General features: G+C 39.6%; 1 protein-coding gene across 3 annotated transcripts in view; it reads left to right on the top strand.

Annotated features, from left to right (window-relative positions):
* Positions 1-16,106, top strand: part of LOC307255303 (uncharacterized protein) — a 34,685-nt gene extending 18,579 nt beyond the window's left edge. For 2 of the 3 annotated variants that reach the window (XM_080033984.1, XM_080033985.1), the window contains exons 21-29: positions 236-11,629; positions 11,928-12,028; positions 12,437-12,473; positions 12,744-12,890; positions 13,201-13,323; positions 13,738-13,835; positions 13,934-14,026; positions 14,120-14,234; positions 14,395-16,106. In XM_080033984.1, the coding sequence (XP_079890110.1) occupies positions 236-11,629; positions 11,928-12,028; positions 12,437-12,473; positions 12,744-12,890; positions 13,201-13,323; positions 13,738-13,835; positions 13,934-14,026; positions 14,120-14,234; positions 14,395-14,553 (12,267 nt within the window). In that variant the 3' untranslated portion in view covers positions 14,554-16,106. The remainder of the gene's footprint in view (positions 1-235; positions 11,630-11,927; positions 12,029-12,436; positions 12,474-12,743; positions 12,891-13,200; positions 13,324-13,737; positions 13,836-13,933; positions 14,027-14,119; positions 14,235-14,394) is intronic. The other variant, XM_080033986.1, reaches the window with a different exon arrangement.
* Positions 16,107-19,068: the final 2,962 nt, after the last annotated feature.

The following is a 19,068-nucleotide window of genomic DNA, read 5'->3' on the forward strand; positions in this document are numbered from 1 at the left end:
TTTATATTTTCAGAAATGTGTCTCTTAATGTCAGCACCCTTTATTTTAATAGATGTATTGCATTGCCTATTGCATTTATTGTATAGATGTATTGCTGTTAATTTATTGATACTCCTTGGCACTACCATAATGAAAATGTGATATGTGGTTAACTTATATGGCTTTGCAGGGGTTATTTAAACCTCTCCTGTCTCACTTAGAGCTTCATCATTGTTCTATTTCTTTTCAATTTCAGACACAAAAGCAGGAAGTCACCATCGAAACCTTACAAGCTGACCTTGATCAGACAAACGAGGAGCTGGATAAACTAAATATGTCCTACTTGGAAGAACGAGCCCAGCTCATTCATGACCTTCAAAGCTGTGAACGGGAAATTGATAGTCTTAAAGATATCCTTCTGGAAAAGGACAAGGAGATATCAACCCTCTCTGGGAACATGGCCGAGTACGCAGAACAGGTCACAGTGCTGACGCAGGAGATTAAACTCAAAGAAGAGAATCTGCTTCTTGTAGAAAAGGCACTGAGTAAGGCAGAGCGGGAAGCCATGATTTTAAGAGAATCACAGAATTGCGACCAGAAAACCCTGGATAGCAAGATCACAGAGCTGGTTGGGAACCTCAAAGATACTGAGATGGAGTTGGTCAAAGCCAAAGAGGAGAGAGAGTCTAAAGTGGCTGAGGTAGAACAACTGATAACACAGGCTGAAGAAGACAAGAAAACTATTCTGGACCTTCGAGGGAAAAACCAGAAACATGTTATGAGCCATCGTAATCATCTTTCTGAATGTGAATCACACATTGCTTCACTAAAGGAACAGCTCACTTTATCCACGCAAAAGCTACAGGAGTCAGAAGGAGTCATTTTGCAACTCAAGGATAAAAATACAAGCACTGAGCAGCTACAGCGTCACCTTAATGAAAAAGAACAAATACATGAAAACGAATTAAAATCCTTAAAAGAAGAGCAGAACAAACTTCTGGCTCAGGTGGGAAAATACAATAGTGAAATGCAGACTTTATCCAAACAATTAGAGAAGCAAGTACAAAGTGAAGAAAGCGTCAAAAAGGAGATTCAAGAGAAACTGGAAACCGTAGCATCACTGGAAAAGCAACTAATGTCATCTGATAAGCAGGTGGAGGACGAGAGAAAGAAATTCAACACTGAATTGCAAGCACGGGATTCAGAAAATGAGAAATTGAGCAATGAAATTAAAAGCAAATCTGAAAATATTTCCAAACTAAAGAACCTATTAAAAAGTCTTAAGACTGAGAAAAAACAGCTGCAAGAAAAACTTTCAGGGCAGACTCAGGAGCTTGAGCTACAAAATCAGAATGCAAATCAACTCAGCAACAAGATTACATCTGCTCTTGAACTTAATCACAGTCTTGAAACTCAAGTGCATTCCCTTTCAAAAGAGAACCAGAGACTTGAAATGGAGGTAACTGAAAGAGTTAAATCGATAACAGAAGTTACTGTTGAAAAGGATTCCTTGCAAGCCAGAATATCCATATTGGAAACACAGAAATTGCAAAGTAACACAATAATTGAAGGGCTACAAAAAGATAAAGAGGAATTAAGTGTTCGTACTAATGAGTTGAAAAGAGTTATTGAGCAAAGCACACACTCAAACTCAGAGATTCTTCTGGAAAAGACAAAGGAATGTAGTAATCTCAACGAGTTACTCAGGGAGAGGGAGGAGAAGATGACACAGCTGTTCGAGCAAGTGCAATGCTTGACTTCTAAGGTAGACCAGCTCCAGCGTGACATGGCAGAAAAAGAGCAGACTGTGAATGATCTTCTAGCCCAAAAGGAGGCCCAACAATACCAGCAAACCCAACTTCAGGACACACTGTCTCTGCTTCAAGAACAGGAACGCAGTCTTAAATCTGGGTTATTGGAGAAGGATACAATATTGACAGAGAAGCAGGAGGGGTACCAGAGTTTGCAGAAAGAAATTACAAACCAGAAAAATATTGTATCCAAGTTACAAGCGGAAGCCGATTCACTCGATAAAGAACGCTCACAACTTCGCCAGCAAATTGAAAAGAGAGAAGAAATGTTGAAGAATGTGACACAACAGTGTCAAAAACACAGAGACGAATTGAATGATACAAATAAGACTGTTAATTCTCTAAGTGACAAAATCAGTTTTATTGAAGAGAATGCCAAAAAGCTCGAGTCTGAAGCAAAACTGAGGAAAACAGAGTTGGCTAGCTTAAACAACCACATCCAGACACTGACTGAGGAAAACCACCAACTTTTTGCTACTTGTGAATCCAGGGGAAAGGAACTCGCTCAGCAAACACAGGTTGTATCTGACCTTGATGGAAGGCTTAAAGCCACTCTTGAACAGAACTCCAGTTTTAGCAGGAATATTAGCAGCTTAACAGAAGCTAATCAGAAACTACAAGAGGAGTTATCCCAGAACATACTATCTGTTTCTGAACTAAAAACTGAGAGGAGCTCACTCCAAGAACAACATTCTGGGCTTGAAATTCAAATCTCAGAAAAAATTAAAATGATTGACGGACTGTTAAAGAAAAATGAGGGGCTCATTATTGCAGCAGAAGAATTAAAAACGGTCCTGAAGGAAAGCAAAATGTCAAACTCTGCAGGTTTGCTTGAGAAAACAAATGAATGTGTTCATCTGTCTAAAACGTTAACCGAGAGAGACGAACAACTTCAATGTCTTCAGGGTCAAGTTGATGGCTTAGAAAATCAAGTAAGTCAACTTAAAATATCCCTGAATGGGAAAGAACAATCAGGGTTGGAACAGAGTTCCCAGTTAGAAGCTCAGCAGAACCAACTGCTGCAACTTCAGGACACTATATCTATGCTTCAGGAACAAGGGTATGTCCTCAAGTCAGGGCTAATGGAGAAAGACACAATGTTGAAACAAAAAGCAGAGGAATGCAGTGCTTATCAGAATGAAGTGATGCTAAAGAAAGACCTTATATCACAGATGCAGGGGGAACTACAGTCTCTCAGGCAAGAGTACTTGCAGGTAAAACAGCATATAGAGGAAAAAGAACAGACTTTAAAAGAAGTAACGCATGAATTTCAGAACCACAAAGATGAGCTGAATAAACGAAATGAATCAGTGATTTCTCTTAGCAGTCAGCTTGGTACCATGAATGAGAATACTGCAGAGATGGAGGTTGAAATAGCCAACCTGAAGACTGTTATGCAGAAACTCACTGCAGAGAATTCTCAGCTTACACAGAAAGAAGACCAGAGAAAAAGAGAGATTATTGATTTTAAAGATAATATTCAAGCATTGAATGAGCAGTATACAAAATTAAAATCAGAATATCAGAAAGCAGTGAAAAATCTGGCAAAAGCGCAAAAAGATCTCAAAACTGCAATCTCAGAGAAGGATAAACTTAATTTGACCATGCAAGGGAATGAGGACTCCCTGAGACAGCAGGAGAATTTGATCCATCAAATCAACAGTAGGATTGTTGAGCAGGAGGAGCAGCTGAAACAGAAAGAAAATGAAAATCTCACTTTAAGTTCAAAGCTTTCAGAGTTCGAAGATTCTAACTGTCAACTGAGAGGGCAAGTTGATGTTCTTACTTCAGAATCATCCGTATTGAAAAATATTTTGGAGAAAAAAGAACGGTCAAGTCTTGAATTTCAAGGTCATTCTTCAGCTACTATTGATAGTCTCAATTCAACTCTACAAGCCAAAGAGGCAGAGTGTGAGAGCTTGAAAGAAAATTTTTCACACCTTCAAGAATCTGTCGAAAAGCTGAACAACAGCCTCCAATCACAGATATCTGAAGTGGATAATCTAAGAAAGGTCTCGGAAGAAAAAGATGCAACTCTTTTGGACCAATCAAAGTCTCTTCAGGATATTCAGAGAAGAGCAGGTGAGGCTTCGCTCTTTAAAACTCAGTTCATGGAAAGCACAGATTTGGCGTCACAGCTACAGAGTCAAATTAAGGCACTGTCCACAGAGTCTGAACAACTCAAAAAGGCAGCAGCGGAAACACAAAGTGCCTTTAACAACTTACAAGAAAAATATGCAACTAACTTGGAGGATTTGCAAGATGTGAGAAAGCAACTGTCAGAAAGGACTGATGATTTGTCCAACCTTCAGAGGTTATTAGAGGATACGAACAATGAACACCAGACAGCAAAAACCACTGTAGAAACTCTGAGAAATGAGTTATCTGCTAACCATCAAAAACTTGAGAATACCGAAGACCTGAACTCCTGTCTTTTAAAGGAAAAGAATGAAGCTTTTTCTTCTCATCAAGTGAGCGTGTCACTGCTGACCGTTGAAATAGAAAGACTCAAATCACAACATCTTCAAGTTGTAGCACAAATGAATGCACTGACAGAAAACCTTGAGCAGAGAGAAATGGCTCTGCATGCAATTAACAGTCAATACACATCCCAGGCCAAAAACGTATCTCAGCTGGTTTCAGAAATGCAGAGACTAGAGGAGCAAAATAAGAAACTAAATGAGAAGATTATTCTGAAAAAGGAACAGCACCAGAAGCTTCTCACTGCTGTCAATAATGAAAATGCACAATTGCAAGAGGAAGTTAGAAAAGTGGTTGCAGAGAAAGAAGAGCTTGAAAGGAGACATCATCAAATGTTGGCGTCACAGGGGGAGCTGCAGGTTCAAATGGAGCAGCAGTCCAGCAGCATGGGCAAAACAATGGAGGACATGATTGTCGAGAAGGAGAGCCTTCAAGCAAAGGTTAGTGACAAAGATGAAGAACTTTCTCGATTAAAAGAAAACATGCACAAAATAGAGCAAATTCTGCAGGATTCTGAGAAAGAGTGGCTGTTAGTTCTGGATGGTGAAAAACAAGATAAGAACCTCCTTGCAGAACAATTGAAAAGTGTTGAAAATGAAATGCAATTTAAAAATGTTAAAGTTATTGCTTTGAAGGAAGAATTAGACAGTTTGCAGCAGAAACTGGCAGAAGCTTCCTCTGCGATTAGGCAAGGTTCTGATCAACTGAGTGCTAACGAGTTGGAGGCTTCAGCATCCAGGAATCAACTTGAGAAGGTGTTAGCGTCAGTGCAGGAAAAGGATAATGACAACAGTAATTTGCAACAGGCTCTAAAAGCTGCGGAACATGAGTTACGAAAGCTTGTTGGGATAACAAATGATGCTGACGTAGATCCCTCTGTCTTACAACATACTGCATCTGAGGGGTCAACTGCCTTAAATAATGAAAAGGCCTCTTTACAGGATATGATACAATTATTAAAAGAAAGTCATCAATCTGAGTTAGATGCTTTGAAAAATGAGTTGGATATATCCATTGCGCACCTTCAGAAAACGCAGCGTACACTTAATGACGGAGAGAACAGTAATCATGAGAAGGGTCAACAAGTTGCTATTTTGCAAGAGATGGTAGAACATCTACAGACTCAGCTCATTGTTGAATCAGAGAAGGTGAAAGAAGCTACTGTAAGACAAGCTTCTTTACACGGTGATTTGCAGGCAAAAGATGAGCAGATCAGCTCTATGAGCATTCAGATAAGCCAGCAGAAGGAATTACTCGCTGGGCTTAGTCAGCAGTTAAGGGATAAAGATGCGTCTGTTGCCCAAGTCATGGAATCTGCCTCAAACGAAAGAATGAAACTTGACGATGAAAACTCATCTCTAAAAGCACAACTAGAAAGTCTGGAGCAAGAACATAAATCCTCAATAAAGAGGCTTGAGGAGATTTCTCAGCAGTTAGAGGAACATATTTCATGCTCTCAAACTGAAATTGAGACCAAGAATTCAGATAATCTTGAGCTGATTAAAGAAACGGACCATCTAAAAGGTGACCTAGCCAAGATAGCTAAAGAAAAAGATGCAATGAAGAAGAAGCTTCAAGCTGCTCTCCTTGTAAGAAAAGACCTCTTGAAAAAAATTGAGCATTATGAAAATGAAAAAGGAATTAGTGCAAACAAAGAAGCTGAGGTTTCCCTCTTACAGGATAAATTACAAGAATTTACCAATGAAGCTCAAGCCGCTGCTAAAATCTATGAACAAAATGTTTCTCTTCTTGAAAAGAAAATTCTTGAGAAAGAAGGAGAGATTCTTGAACACAGAACAGAACGTGAAACTCGCATGGAACAATTACTGTCAGAAAAACACATTTTGCAAGGCACATTGAATGAGAAAGAAGTGTTTTTGTCAGAAACTTTGCAAACACTGACTGAGAAAAGCTCACTTATCGAGCAGCTGCAGTTGAATGCTGCTGATAAAGAAGAAGCATTTGAGCGAGAAATAAATAGCTGGCGGGAGAAATCAGAAGCGCTTCAGAATGAAATCAAGATATTTAAAGATGAGTTGAATGACAAATCGTCCTCCACTGCCAAAGCTTTTGATTTAGAAAGTGAGCTTGCACAGATGAAGCTTGAAAAGGCTATGCTTCAGAAAAAGGCCCAGGCTGCCTTGCTGGCACGCAAAGAGACAATAAAGAAAGCTCAAGAAAAAGAAAATAAATTTACTCAAGAACTCACTGAACTGAAAGACGACTACAAGGCTCTCTTGGAACAACGCTGTCAGCAGACCAATGAATTAAATGCCATACAATTAAGCTTTGATGAGAAGGTGAGGGAACTGGAAGACATCCGTAGTACCTCTTTGTCTCATATAGATGAACTGGACACTTTAAGACAGCTCGTTGAGGAAAGGGATACAACTTTACAAGATTTGAGGATGTCTTTGGCCGAGCAAGAGAGCCAATGCCATTCACTAATAAACCTTAAAACAGAGATGGAAAATGTTAAGTCCAAATTGGAAAGCATGGCTCTTGAGATGTTAGGTAAGGAAGAGGCCCTTGTAGTCATGGAGCGAAGAGCAGAAGATTTGGAATCAAAACTTCACATGGTAGAGAATGATTTGGAAAAAGCCCATGCTGTAGTAATAGAGAAAACTAAAGAAGTTGAGGAATACATGGAGACAATTAAAGTTACTGACTTGAAGATCCAACAGGAGAAACGGGTTTTATTGAATGAAAACATTTCTTTGGGGACCCAGCTAAACATCTCCCACACTGCACTGGAGGAACACATGCGCACACATGAAAACAAAAATCAACTTTTGATGGAAGAAAACAAGGCACAAAATAATCAGCTGGAAATGGAACTTGAGAAAACAGTTGCTTTAGTTTCAGAGAAATCCTCTGAAGTATTAAGCCTTCAAAAGACATTAGCGGAAACACAGCGACAGCTCACTGGGGAGAACAGGGTGTTGGCTGAGGAACTTGAAAAAGCACAACTGTATTGTTCTGAAAAACAAATTAATTTAGATTTGTTAAAGCAGGAAAATGAAAATGCTTTGAGATTAATTGATGAACTCAGAGATGAGGTAACCACGCAGAGTAAGCAGCTGAAGGAGTCTGTAAAAGTACATGAGCAGCTACATCATCAGGTGCCTGAAATGTGCATGAAACAGAAAGATGTTGAGGTAGTTGAGCTTCAGAAGTCTCAAGAAGATGGCACCAAAATGAATAATCAGGGCAGTCAAAGCAAAATTGCTCTCCTAACCAAGAAACTTCAAGCTGCTTTAGTTTCTAGGAAAGAACTATTGAAGGAAAAAGCAACACTGAAAGAAGAAGTAGAAAAACTGTGCGCCAAACATGAAGCTAAAGAAGCAGAGTATGTTGCCCTTGAATCATCAGTGCTTAAGTTGAAACAACAAAATATGGACCTGGAAAGCTCTTTCTTATCTCTGAACAAGGAAAAAGACAAACTCAGCACAGAATTAGATGGCATCTTCAATGATAATCGCAGTCTATCAGCCGCTTGTGACAGTTTGAAACTGACCATAGAAAACATCACCCAGCAGAAACAAGCTTTCTCCTGCCAGCTCGAATCTCTTAAGGACTCTGAAACAGACGAGCTGTCCAAGTGGAAGTCAAAGCACTCTGAGCTGAAACAAGAATATGAGTCTCTGTTACAAGCTTATGAAAATGTTAGCAGTGAAATGGATAAAATGAGACAGCTTTTGGAAGGTGCCAAAAGAGATAGACAGGATGCCCTTAGAAAACTCCACAAACAGGACACTGTGATGGAGATCCTGGAGAAGCAAGTTCGGGAGATTGAGGAAGAAAATGGACGGATTAAAGAGAAGATGCACAAATTTTCCAAAGAGAAAAGAAACAAGATTGAAGACCTGGAGGATGAGAATCAGAAAATTAGAAAAGAGATAACTGAGCTTGAAGAGAACCGCAAAATGGCAATGTGTGAACTGACTGATAAAAATCAACAATTGGAGGCGGAGATTTGCAAACTAAAAGAGTCATCGGAGGATCTCGGAAAGAAGCTCGCTGAATTGCAGGCAGAAAATAACCAATTGATGGAAAGGGGTGATGAAGCCAACAATTCATTGGAAAAGAAGAACTTGGAATCAAAAACATACACAAGCAACATGCAGATTAAATTTGATGAAGCACTTAGCTTGAATAACTCCTTGACTGCCCAAATTGAAGCCCAACAAGCGGAACTTGGTGCTCAATTGGAAATCAACAACCTTTTACAAAAGGAGAAGCAAAATCTCTCTGAACGAATTGAGAAGATACAAAATGATCATGAAATGCATCTAGGAAAGAAAGACAATGCCATTAAAGACCTCAAAGACATTATCAACAGACACAATCAAGAGACTATCAGCCTAAGTGAGAAGGTGAGAATTCTGGAGGATGATAAGTCTCTTTTGCAGGAAGAGCTCGAAAATGTTCAGGAGATTTTGGACAAAGTGAAAAATGAAAATGAATATTTGGAGACTGTTATCCTCAAAAACACTGAAAGGATTGATGAACTGACTGAGTCTGTCACTATTCTGCAAACCCAAAATCTGCAGCTGTCCTCTCAGCTGGCAGCCAGTAAAGAGAGGAATAATCAGGTTTGTCAAGAAAAAGAGGTGGAGCAACTCAAATTAGTCCGAGAGTTTGAGGAGAAACTCAAGACGTGTCAGAGAGGCAATGAGGGGTCCAATAATATGAAGAAAGAACTGAGAGAGCTACTCAAAGAAAAGCACCAGGAGGTAAACCAGCTGCAGCAAAACTGCATTAAAAACCACGAAGTTATTTGGGATTTGGAAAGCTCTTTGAAGACCTCACAGTCCGCCTCTGAACACTTGGAGAAAGAACTGACCCAAAGGTCAGAGAATATTTTTGTTTTAGAGGAGAGAAGCAAACTAATTGAAGCTGAGCTGAGTACCCACAAGAATCTTCTCCAGCAGGCAACGGAAAAGATAGTGATTGTTGAGTCTGAAAGAGACCAGCTGGCTCTGACCTTATCACAGGAAAGTAAAAAGTCAGAGGATCAGATCATAGATAAATACAAATCCCCTCAAGACATACATGAGAAACAAATAAATTCTTATGTGGAGAATCAATTTGTGTTACAGCAACAGATAGATGACCTCAAAGACTTAAAAGAAAAAGAAACTCAAAAAGTGAATGAACTGAGGCAGCAATTGGACTCTCAAGATCTACAGACGAAGATGCTAAAAAGAGCAGCTGAGACTAATGAGGCAAAGCTGTCTGCTCTAGATGCCACTCCTCAAGGTGCAGAGGACACCAAACTTTGGAATGATTTATACCAGAAGACGTTGCACGAGAAGGACAACCAGCTCCTGGAACAGGGTTTTGTGATCAAACGATTCCTAGAAGACATGAGAGTGAAAGATAAAGACGTGAATGAACTACGAATGACCAAGTTGAGGCTGGAAAGGACACTCAATGAATACTCTGTTGCTGCCGCCGCACAGCAAAGGCAGCTGTTTGTCTTGAGCGCAAGCAACGCTGAACTCGCTGAGACTGCGGAGCTTATGACTGTACATGTAAAGGAACTCAGTGCTCGCATTGAACGATTGGAACAAGATAAAAGCGCACTCAGCCGTCAGCTTACTGACAAAGAAGATGTGATTTCTAAAATTCAGCTTAATCTCCAACAAGTGGAGAAGATGAATGTTGACTCAGAGGCTCAACTGCTTCTTTTGCAGTCTTTTAATGACCAAGTTCAGGCTGACTTTGAAAAGCAGGAGGGGATTTCTCTGCAACTGAAAACGCTCCTCCAGAGCAAAGATTCTGAGATATCTTCCTTACTGTCCTGTAGAGATGGACAGATGTCAGGATATCTAGAGCAACTTCAGGCTAATTATCGCACCCAGGTTGCAGTGTATGAAGACAGGTTAGCATCGTCACGCTATCAACGAGAAAAGGCTGACAAAGAGCTTAGAGGGTTTGAAGCCAAGGTCAAAAGTCTACAAATTAAAGTAAACCGGTCTATCCAGGAAAAGGAGCAGATGGCTGCTCAGATGGAGTCTTTCAAAAACTCTTTGGTTTCTTTACAGAGTGAAAGGGAGCGACTGATGTCAGAATACAGACTGCTTGAAGCAAAGAGTCAGTTATTGTTTACGGGTAAAGAGGGCTCCACTGACGGGGAAGGTGTTGCCACCAAAGGCCTTAAACATGAAATAAGAAAATTGTTACATCAAATGGATGATCTCAATTCAGAAAACGCCATGCTCAGGGCACAACTGGTACGGTACAGAGAGGACTTAAATCAGGTTTTATCCCTGAAGGATAACCAAGTGAAGGTTCTGCTGAAGAAGCAGCAGGATGTGATCAGAACCCTTGAAGACCAAAAGGCTGCAGCTGTAAAGCAGCTCAGAGAATGTCGGTTGGAACTCCAAAAGGAAGAAGAGGCAAGCAATATTTTAAAAGCAGAGATTTCTAAACTTAAAGCTCAGGTTTCAGCACAGGAGGCTGATATATTAACTCTAAAAACAGAAAGAGCCACAACAAATACAGGCAAAGTGATTGCTGATCTGCAGGAAGCTGTGGCTGCAAAATCAGCTGAATGTAATGAGCTCCAGCAAAATCTTCTTTCTCAGAAAATCTTCACTGATGAGCTCAAGGGAAAAATGCAGCTGTTGGAAAATGAAACGGACAAAAAACTGTCAGAAGCTGAGGACAAATTCAACAGTGAACTGGACACCTTTGAGCGTGAGGTGGAGCTGATGAGAAGTGAGCGGGAGACGGCAGATCAAAGGGTGGCAGAGCTTGCAAAAGACATACTTGAAATGGAGCAACAGTTATCAGAGGCCAAAACTCAGAACAAAGAAATAAAGGCTCAAAATGATTCCTTGTGCAAAGCTATGGCTGCTCTGCAGAATGACCGAGACCAGCTCATTGAAGACTTCAAGACTCTGAGAAACGGATATGATGAAGAACTCAGAAGGACTCAGGCAGCCTTGAACAAGGTGGAGCGCAATCTGCTGGATACCACTTCTGACTTGGCAATGATTGCCAAAGAGAGGGACATCCTTGTTCATAGGTTGAAAGCTTTAGAAAGCAAAGACGCACACACAGAGCTGAACAAATTGTTGGATGATCTGTCGAAGGCTTTGACAGAGAAGGAAAGGGAGCTGAAGCAGGTCGTCCTGGAAAATAGCACGTACAGCAGGCAGCTGTCAGCTTTCTCCAGATCCATGGCCAGCCTCCAAAATGATCGTGACAGGCTGATTGATGAGTTGACGGGGGCCAAAAGAGTCGTAGAGTCCAGGCAAGGGTCAAGTCCAGAGACTGTCACCCCCAAGAGTGTGGAAAAGTCAAAAGAAAGTGGCGTCAGTGCACTCCAGAATGAGAACGCTGGGCTGGTAAGTCAAGTCATCAGCTGTGGTTTGAATATGGCTGTTGCTTGCATTTCCTGTCGTTGCTGTGTTTCAATTTGTAGAAAGCATGTCGGGTCAAGTTTTTTTTTATTTTTTTTTATTTTGTATGTACTGTCGTAGAAAATAAACAACTTTTTCCACCACAGTACCATTGCTTTGACTCGCTTGGTGTTTTTCTGTTGGGCTGCCCATTTTGTATGTGACATTTTTGATGATATTTTTTGTAACATATTGTTTATTCTTTGGGACTGATGAATTTCTTTTTTTTTTTATGTTATTGCAGAAGATGGAGGAGATACAGCAAACGGAGAAGAAGATGCAAACTTGCACGCTGCCATCCGAAAAAGAAATCGGCATATACCAGGAAGAAAAAGCAGATCTGAGGTAAAAGCAGATAGTTTACAATTAAAAAGAAGTGTAGTGTCCCTGAACACTGACGTCTTGTGGCTGATGTCTGTTGTTGAACCTATTGCACCTCCTTCTACTTTGCTGGTTACACATGTGTTAATCTATGTACACAATATTTACATGGATTATATTTACATTTATGTTTACAATATGGCGGACAAAAGGCAGTACTTAAATGTGTTGTCATTCCGAAAACTACTTGGCTCAAATGGTTTTTACATGCATCAAATACAAAAAAGGTGGCAAATGACTTGGCAACATGTAGAAGGTTTTATATTTTCCTGTCTTTATGTCTTGGAAACTGTTTTCCTCGATATTTACCCTATGAGGCTTGGTTTTTAATGTGTTCTGCTTATGGTACTAATGTCTGTTTCTGTTTGGAAGGTCTTACACAGAGGGGAAGGACATTGTGCCAGTCAAGGTACGTTTTTATAGATGTACAGTTTCTGCCTTTGTCTGAAAACTGTGATCTCTATCATAGTTGTGTTTTACAAGATTTAATCTTCCTAAAAAAAAAGCTGTTTTACACTGCTAATGGACATTTTGGTGAGTTGTTTTGTCGTTGCTAGGTATAAGTGGTACATGTTAAGTTTTTTATCATATAAAAACACTTTTTTTGCATTAGTACCAAATGTGAAAAAAATCAAATTCCGTTCAGTCTTTCATTTTCAGTATTCCTTCCATACAACAGGAGGCAGTTGTTATGGCAGGTCACAGTGATATGAACGAGGTGGTGAGTCGGTTAGAGGCAGAGAGAATCCAGCTACACACACACCTACAGCGCTGCATGTATGAGATCCAGCAACGAGACCAGTACTTCCAGCAACTCAACACTAAGGTATGAATCAGTCTATGTGCATACAACATTCTTCTAAATGTGAAGCTAAAACTTTGCTGTGTAGACACAATCTGCTGTGTGAAGTGGGCAGTTTAGGCAAGCTGTTTGATTATACCGATCTCTGAAAACATAAAACCTTTATCCATTGATTATTGCTTTTTTCTCTAAAAGATACAACCTCTGTAAGGAAAGTAAGGACAAAAGCATGTATTTGAGCTTTAAGAAACAAATGAAAAAGATGCTGCATCATCATGGATGCTTTAATGTACAAAGTCTCCCCTGAACACCCACCTACCTTCTTAACATACAGCTGCAGCAGACAGTGGAGGAGAAAGGTGCTGTTGCAGCTCAGCTGAGGGCCGTTTCCCAAACCCTGAGGGACACCCAAAATCAATGCCACTGGCTAGAAGGCCAAGCCCAAGGCCAGGCTCAGGTATATAACCCTAAACCTGTTTCTGAGGTTCCTTTTTCACATGAGGTATCAACATATGTCTTGTGATCAGATAAACATATTTCTTTGACATTTATGACGGCATCTATATAACGTCTAGTGATATATTTGAATGCATGTGTCTATTTACAAGTGCTTCTGAATTCTGCATGTATTGACTTGTTTATGTAATATTATTGAGTCACTTGAGAGACTTTCGATGAAGCTTTACTATAACTTTTCCACCTGAACTATGTCATATGTCAGACAAAACCCTGAAAGTTAAAACTTTGATTTACGTGAAATCACCAATTCAGCTCTGGTTACGGGTATTTTGTTGATATTTCCCTACAAAAACAATCTAACAGCCTAAAAGTAACATTTCTCTATACCTGTAATGCTTTGCCCCTCCACCAGGGGTCGGCATATGCTGAGGTTGCACCTGGAGCTCCCCAGGAGAGGAGCAACAATTCCATGATGGCTGAAAATGCTGAAGCCAGTCAGCTCCGAGAAAGGTGAAGAGAGTTAAAAAAAATTAAAAAATCTCTGTTTCGTTCTGTATGATTTTCTCTACATTCTCTTACACTTTTTTTTCGTTTACGTGTGTGTTCAGGCTTCTTGAGGTGGAGCAGAATCTGGCAGATGAGAGAGCCAGGAGAGAGACCATTGAGGAGGCTCTGCGTTTGGCTGAGGACAGAGCAAAGAGGTGAGATCCAAATTCACACACACACACACACACACACACACACACACGTTTATTCAACAGTTCAGAACTTTGTACAATGTTTTTGGCTTGCAGTGCTGCTTCCAGTCTGTCCCGAGACAGTCAGAGGGACTTCAGTATTGAGATGGAAACAGAAGAGGAGTGGGAAGCTCTCAGCCTCAACCCAAACCAGCCTCTGATAACAAGAAAGGTGCGCTGTGTAACAACTAAGGATTAATTTATTTATTTAGTTTCATTCATATAGCCTTTCCTTATCCAGAGAGAATAACTGGGACCCAATCATTGTCACCTCAGCTGTGTAAATCAAATCAACCCCTCATCTTATAACTGTTTGGCGTTTGTTCCTCCAGGTGAAAGGCGGCATGGTGTCGTGCCGACGGTGGCTCAGAGGGAGGAGCCTCTACTTCTCCAGGCTGTTGACGAGCCGTGCCCGCTCTCGTTACTTGTTTCTGGCCTATCTGCTCGCAGTACACGTGCTTGTTCTTATGTGCCTCACTGGTGCCCTGTAGCAAGGTCACACTTTCTAAGGTTAAAACTGAAAGCTATAATACCTATTATATAGCATTGCTCCATTCTGTTGGCATTGCAAAGCATGGCAAAACACTAAGTGGCACATATACAGAGGTTGGAGGTCTCTTTATTCTTGTCAGGTCACACCTGTTCTTGTTAGTGCAGCCAGTAAAGTAGATATTATTTCAACCAACAACAGCAAGGGTTAAAAGTTAAAGATGTTTTGCTGGATTTCAGACGGAATCCTCTGATGTCAGTTTATTTTCTTTTGTTTGACTATACACAGTAAGTTTAGCTGAAATGTTGAATGGTAAAGCAAGCCTTAAAGCCCTTCTTTCCTCTGTTCCTCATGAAAATAAAGGTGGGTTCCTTATGTATTAGTTTTACCTTTTTGATTTTCCTAATTCAAAGTCTATTTAAGAGGGGCGACCAGGAAAGAAATGTAAGTTTTGTTAAAAATCCTTGAGTTGATGGGCTACAAGAAGGAAGAACTTAAACTTTAATGTTAACCGTATTAAATAAAAGCCTAAGAAGGTGCAGAAAGCCATATCCATTCTTATTAACACTACTGTATAAATCTCATGTTTGCCTCGCCACCTTGTTCCCTTCCTGAGCTGGGGAACAAACATGCACACATCCTGTCTGTCAGTAAGCGTTTGCTTTACATCCAAATCACAAATTCCCGCACCGGCTGCTGCTTTTTATTGCCGGCCTAGTTTCATATCTTGCACATAATCGTGATGCTGAGTGAAAACTATGCACTGAAACTCTAAATGTGTATATAGTCATCTCATATAAGCTCAGAAGCACTACACCTCTCTCACTCCCTCCTTTTCCCTTTAACTGTAAAGCCAAAGGTGTCTGTATTCTAACCTTGGCAGTTTGAGCAAGTGCTTTCTCGCCTGTTGGTTGGTTTCATAATATTCTGCAATTTGACTTAAGTATCAAGGTGTGCCATTGAAAATGGACAGCAAAAAAGAAGCGGAGGAAATGAAAGAACATACCTGTTTGTATTTAAGTATTTATGTGTGCATCTTAAAGTATCCTGTATAGTATGGACTGTATGTAATGTATATATACATTTCTATCCTCTGCCTGATGTGTGATGACTGTACATTTCTTCTTTAGAGTTTAATAATGCGACTGATAATGATATAGATGTGTTTTTTTACGAAAGAAGGTCAGTTAACAAGCCATATAAATTATAAAAATGTAAGGTAAAATACAATAATGGGTAAAAAGATGCTTTGTGGCTTGTTAATTGATCCGGTTTTGTAAACAGAAAATGGTTGATGGGTTTGTGGTACGTTGTCCTAATGACCTGTACATAAAGGTGTGACTGATGGACAAAACAATGAACTAAATCTATTTATGAAAAAAGGTTAACTACTGAAAAAAATTTCAAATGGCATATTTTCTCTGCTGCCTCTATTTTTAAGAGATAGTGATGTTTGCCTTTTGATGACTTTGGGCTGAACTTGGTGCAATACTGTGTCAGAGGTGAACTTTGTCAGATCATCTTTTACCATCTGGAAAGACATGTAATAAAGCTCATCAAACTTTCCTTCGTTTTGTCATGCGTATCTACATTTTTACCATTTTACTTACAGTCTGTGATACCATCAGAGCAACTCAACTGTCAACTGAGTGTTGCATAGATGAACCTTCCCCTGGAGAAAGCAACAAAGGCTCAAATATTAATATGATTATGATGGACGAAACCAAATGGTCTCTTAGACAAAGTGAATTCAGAAAATTTTAAGATGTGCTTCACTTCTAGCACTTTATTGTGTTATAGGTTACATTTATAATATTTTTTTAATTATTAGCTATCTAAAGCATAGGATATTCAATTGATTTCATATGATTTAGTATGTAAATGTGCACAATTTAAAGTTCCCCTTCAGGATTTGGTGTCTGTGGACCCTTACAAGCGGGCAGGGAGATTTTAAAATGCTGTACTTATTTCTTCACTCTGAATTGTGCTATTTCATTGTGAGTACGAGTTCAGTGTGGAATACTACAGTATGATAAAATATACTATAGTGTCGATTCATAGGGTAAAGATCAAGGAAAACCGATTATCATAAATATTCATGAAGTGCAGTGTATTTTCTAACAGTGAGATGATTCACATGGAAACTGCAGGCTTTTGAAGTTCATACTCAGATTCAATTCTTTGGTTTCTTTCTCATAAGCCGTTACTGTCTACTGAGGCAAATACTTAAAGAGTTTCCGTTCATTAAACTTTCAAAATATCTTTTCCCTTCATCTTTATAATAGAAGCTACATGAAGGCCTCCATTAGACTACACATGAAAAATTAACTAAGGGACAAAAATGAAATGCACAATGGTCTAATTTACAGTTATTTTTTGTTGGAAGAGATCATGGCAGTGGAAATAAAACAATTACTGATTTAGTTTCAATCAAAAAATATTGTTGGCCATTATAATTAGTCTTTTTAAAGCAATTTCAATGGTCACATGAATAAATTACAGGTTTGCAAAATGATAAATATCTCATTTAGGTTTCACACTGCGAGCTTGTTACTGTATTGTCCTACAACATACAATTCGTGGGGAAACAATCTCTCCACAAGCCTTTGATCATATCACATAATATTCATGTGCAGACAGATTCAAGTTTACAATGCGGGTAATAAACTTTTACGTTTGATTGTTTCATAGATTTTGTATTTCAAAAGTCCTTCAAAAGGTCATTTGGCAGTTGTATTGGCAGGTTAAAACATGTGTTACACAATGGTATATGAATTATTAAAGCATTACAATACAAACTGCCTAAATTGAGCTTGCTATATTCTTCTGTTGTTGAGATCACTGAGGTGTGCCAATTCAACTCTGTGGTAGTATGTAAGGTTGTATGTTGTGTAATTGTTGTATTGGATTGCATTATTTTCTTTGTCCACCCTCTGTGTGCTGTAATTTCACAGAGGTAAGTGGTGAATGAATTACTCAAATCCTTTATTGGGTTAGAAAATAGCAATTCCACAACTAAAATAAAATGACTGTCTAATATCCAAACTTAAGTAAAAGTACAAAAGTATAGGAAACAAAATGTAATCAGAGATAAAAATGACCAATTTCATATCAAAGGTGTGCCTTGTTATTTGTTGTATTAGTTATTAATTGTACATGCTATATTATGGATTGGTTTAAATGTGCTAAGATACTTTGCACTAGTGGCTTTCAATATATCATTAGGTGTTTGTTGTTTTTTTCTATGCATGTTTAATGTAATTTGCACATGAAGCCATTAGAGGGCAGTCTACTCATTTAGTAGGCTACCACAAACAAACTACTCAAGGACCATGGAGTCCTTTCTGTGTCCGGGCTGTATTTGAGGATTTTATGAGATTTTCATGAATGGGAGAGGTGGTTGGACATTGTATCTAATACTTATAGATGAAAATGTTTTCATGGGTTTGCCCCATTTCCCTTTTGTCCCCCTGTTTTTAAAGTTATTCCAGCTCCAGCTTCAAAATTTGATTTCCTGCCTATATGGCCATCTTCAACGTCATAAATATTAATGAAGAAATTCTCTTTTTTTCGCTTTTATGAACTCATTTCATAACATTTCCTGTGAAATTTGAAAGGCAGACGGGCCGATATAGAGAACAAAGGGGATTTACATCTGATTTTCCTCATGTTGATTTTTCATTACTGAACAATCACATTATCCTCTCAGTCAGTTTTATGTGAAAGTGTGGCACAGTCAAAGATAAGGCCTCTCTTTTTGTTGCTGACAGCGTTGAATTTCCATTTGCACATTTACAGTATGTAGGCCTATGCCTGAAGTGCGCAATTTTACACTTCACACTGACATGAAGGCAACTTGGATTTGGATCCCATGGTTTTCGAGGAGGAAACCACTCAGTCTTGGTTCTAATAAAAGAAGGTGTCTTGTTGGAAACCCCGAGCGTCTTTTCGCTCCTGCAGCCTGCAGCCTTCAGCCTTCAGCCCCCCCCTCTCTCTCCCCTCTCTCTCCCTCTCTCTGTCTCTCTATCTCCCTCTCTCTGTCTTTCTCTCTCCCTCTCTCTGTCTTTCTCTCTCCCTCTCTCTGTCTTTCTCTCTCCCTCTCTCTGTCAGTCCTCCAGTTGCTGGTGACCCACTTGCCTCCAGCACCGGAGCAGGAGAACCGGAGGAGTAGGAGAGAGGAAGGGCGTGGAGGAGGTAGAGGTGAAAACATGTGGGAGTCTGCAATGATTAATGTGCTTTCAGAGATGGAGTGAGAGAGATGTGTGCTAGTGGTGGTGGAAAGAGAACAAGTAGGCTCTAGTTAAAGGGGCACTCAACAATCCAATGACCCCATATTTGTCTTAATGCATCACCCTGAAACATTGGAGCACACAAGCATATTTAAAACACATATTTCAGCAATTAAATCACTCATTATATCTGAAAAAAGGTACTTTTAGTATTAGAGTTAAAGCTGGGGGGAGGATTTGGGAAGAAAATGGCAGTTGGGATAGAGATTCGAATCCAAATACCTCAA

This window comes from Ammodytes marinus (assembly GCF_949987685.1).
Source record: "Ammodytes marinus genome assembly, chromosome: 1".
Taxonomy (NCBI): Eukaryota; Metazoa; Chordata; class Actinopteri; order Uranoscopiformes; family Ammodytidae; genus Ammodytes; species Ammodytes marinus.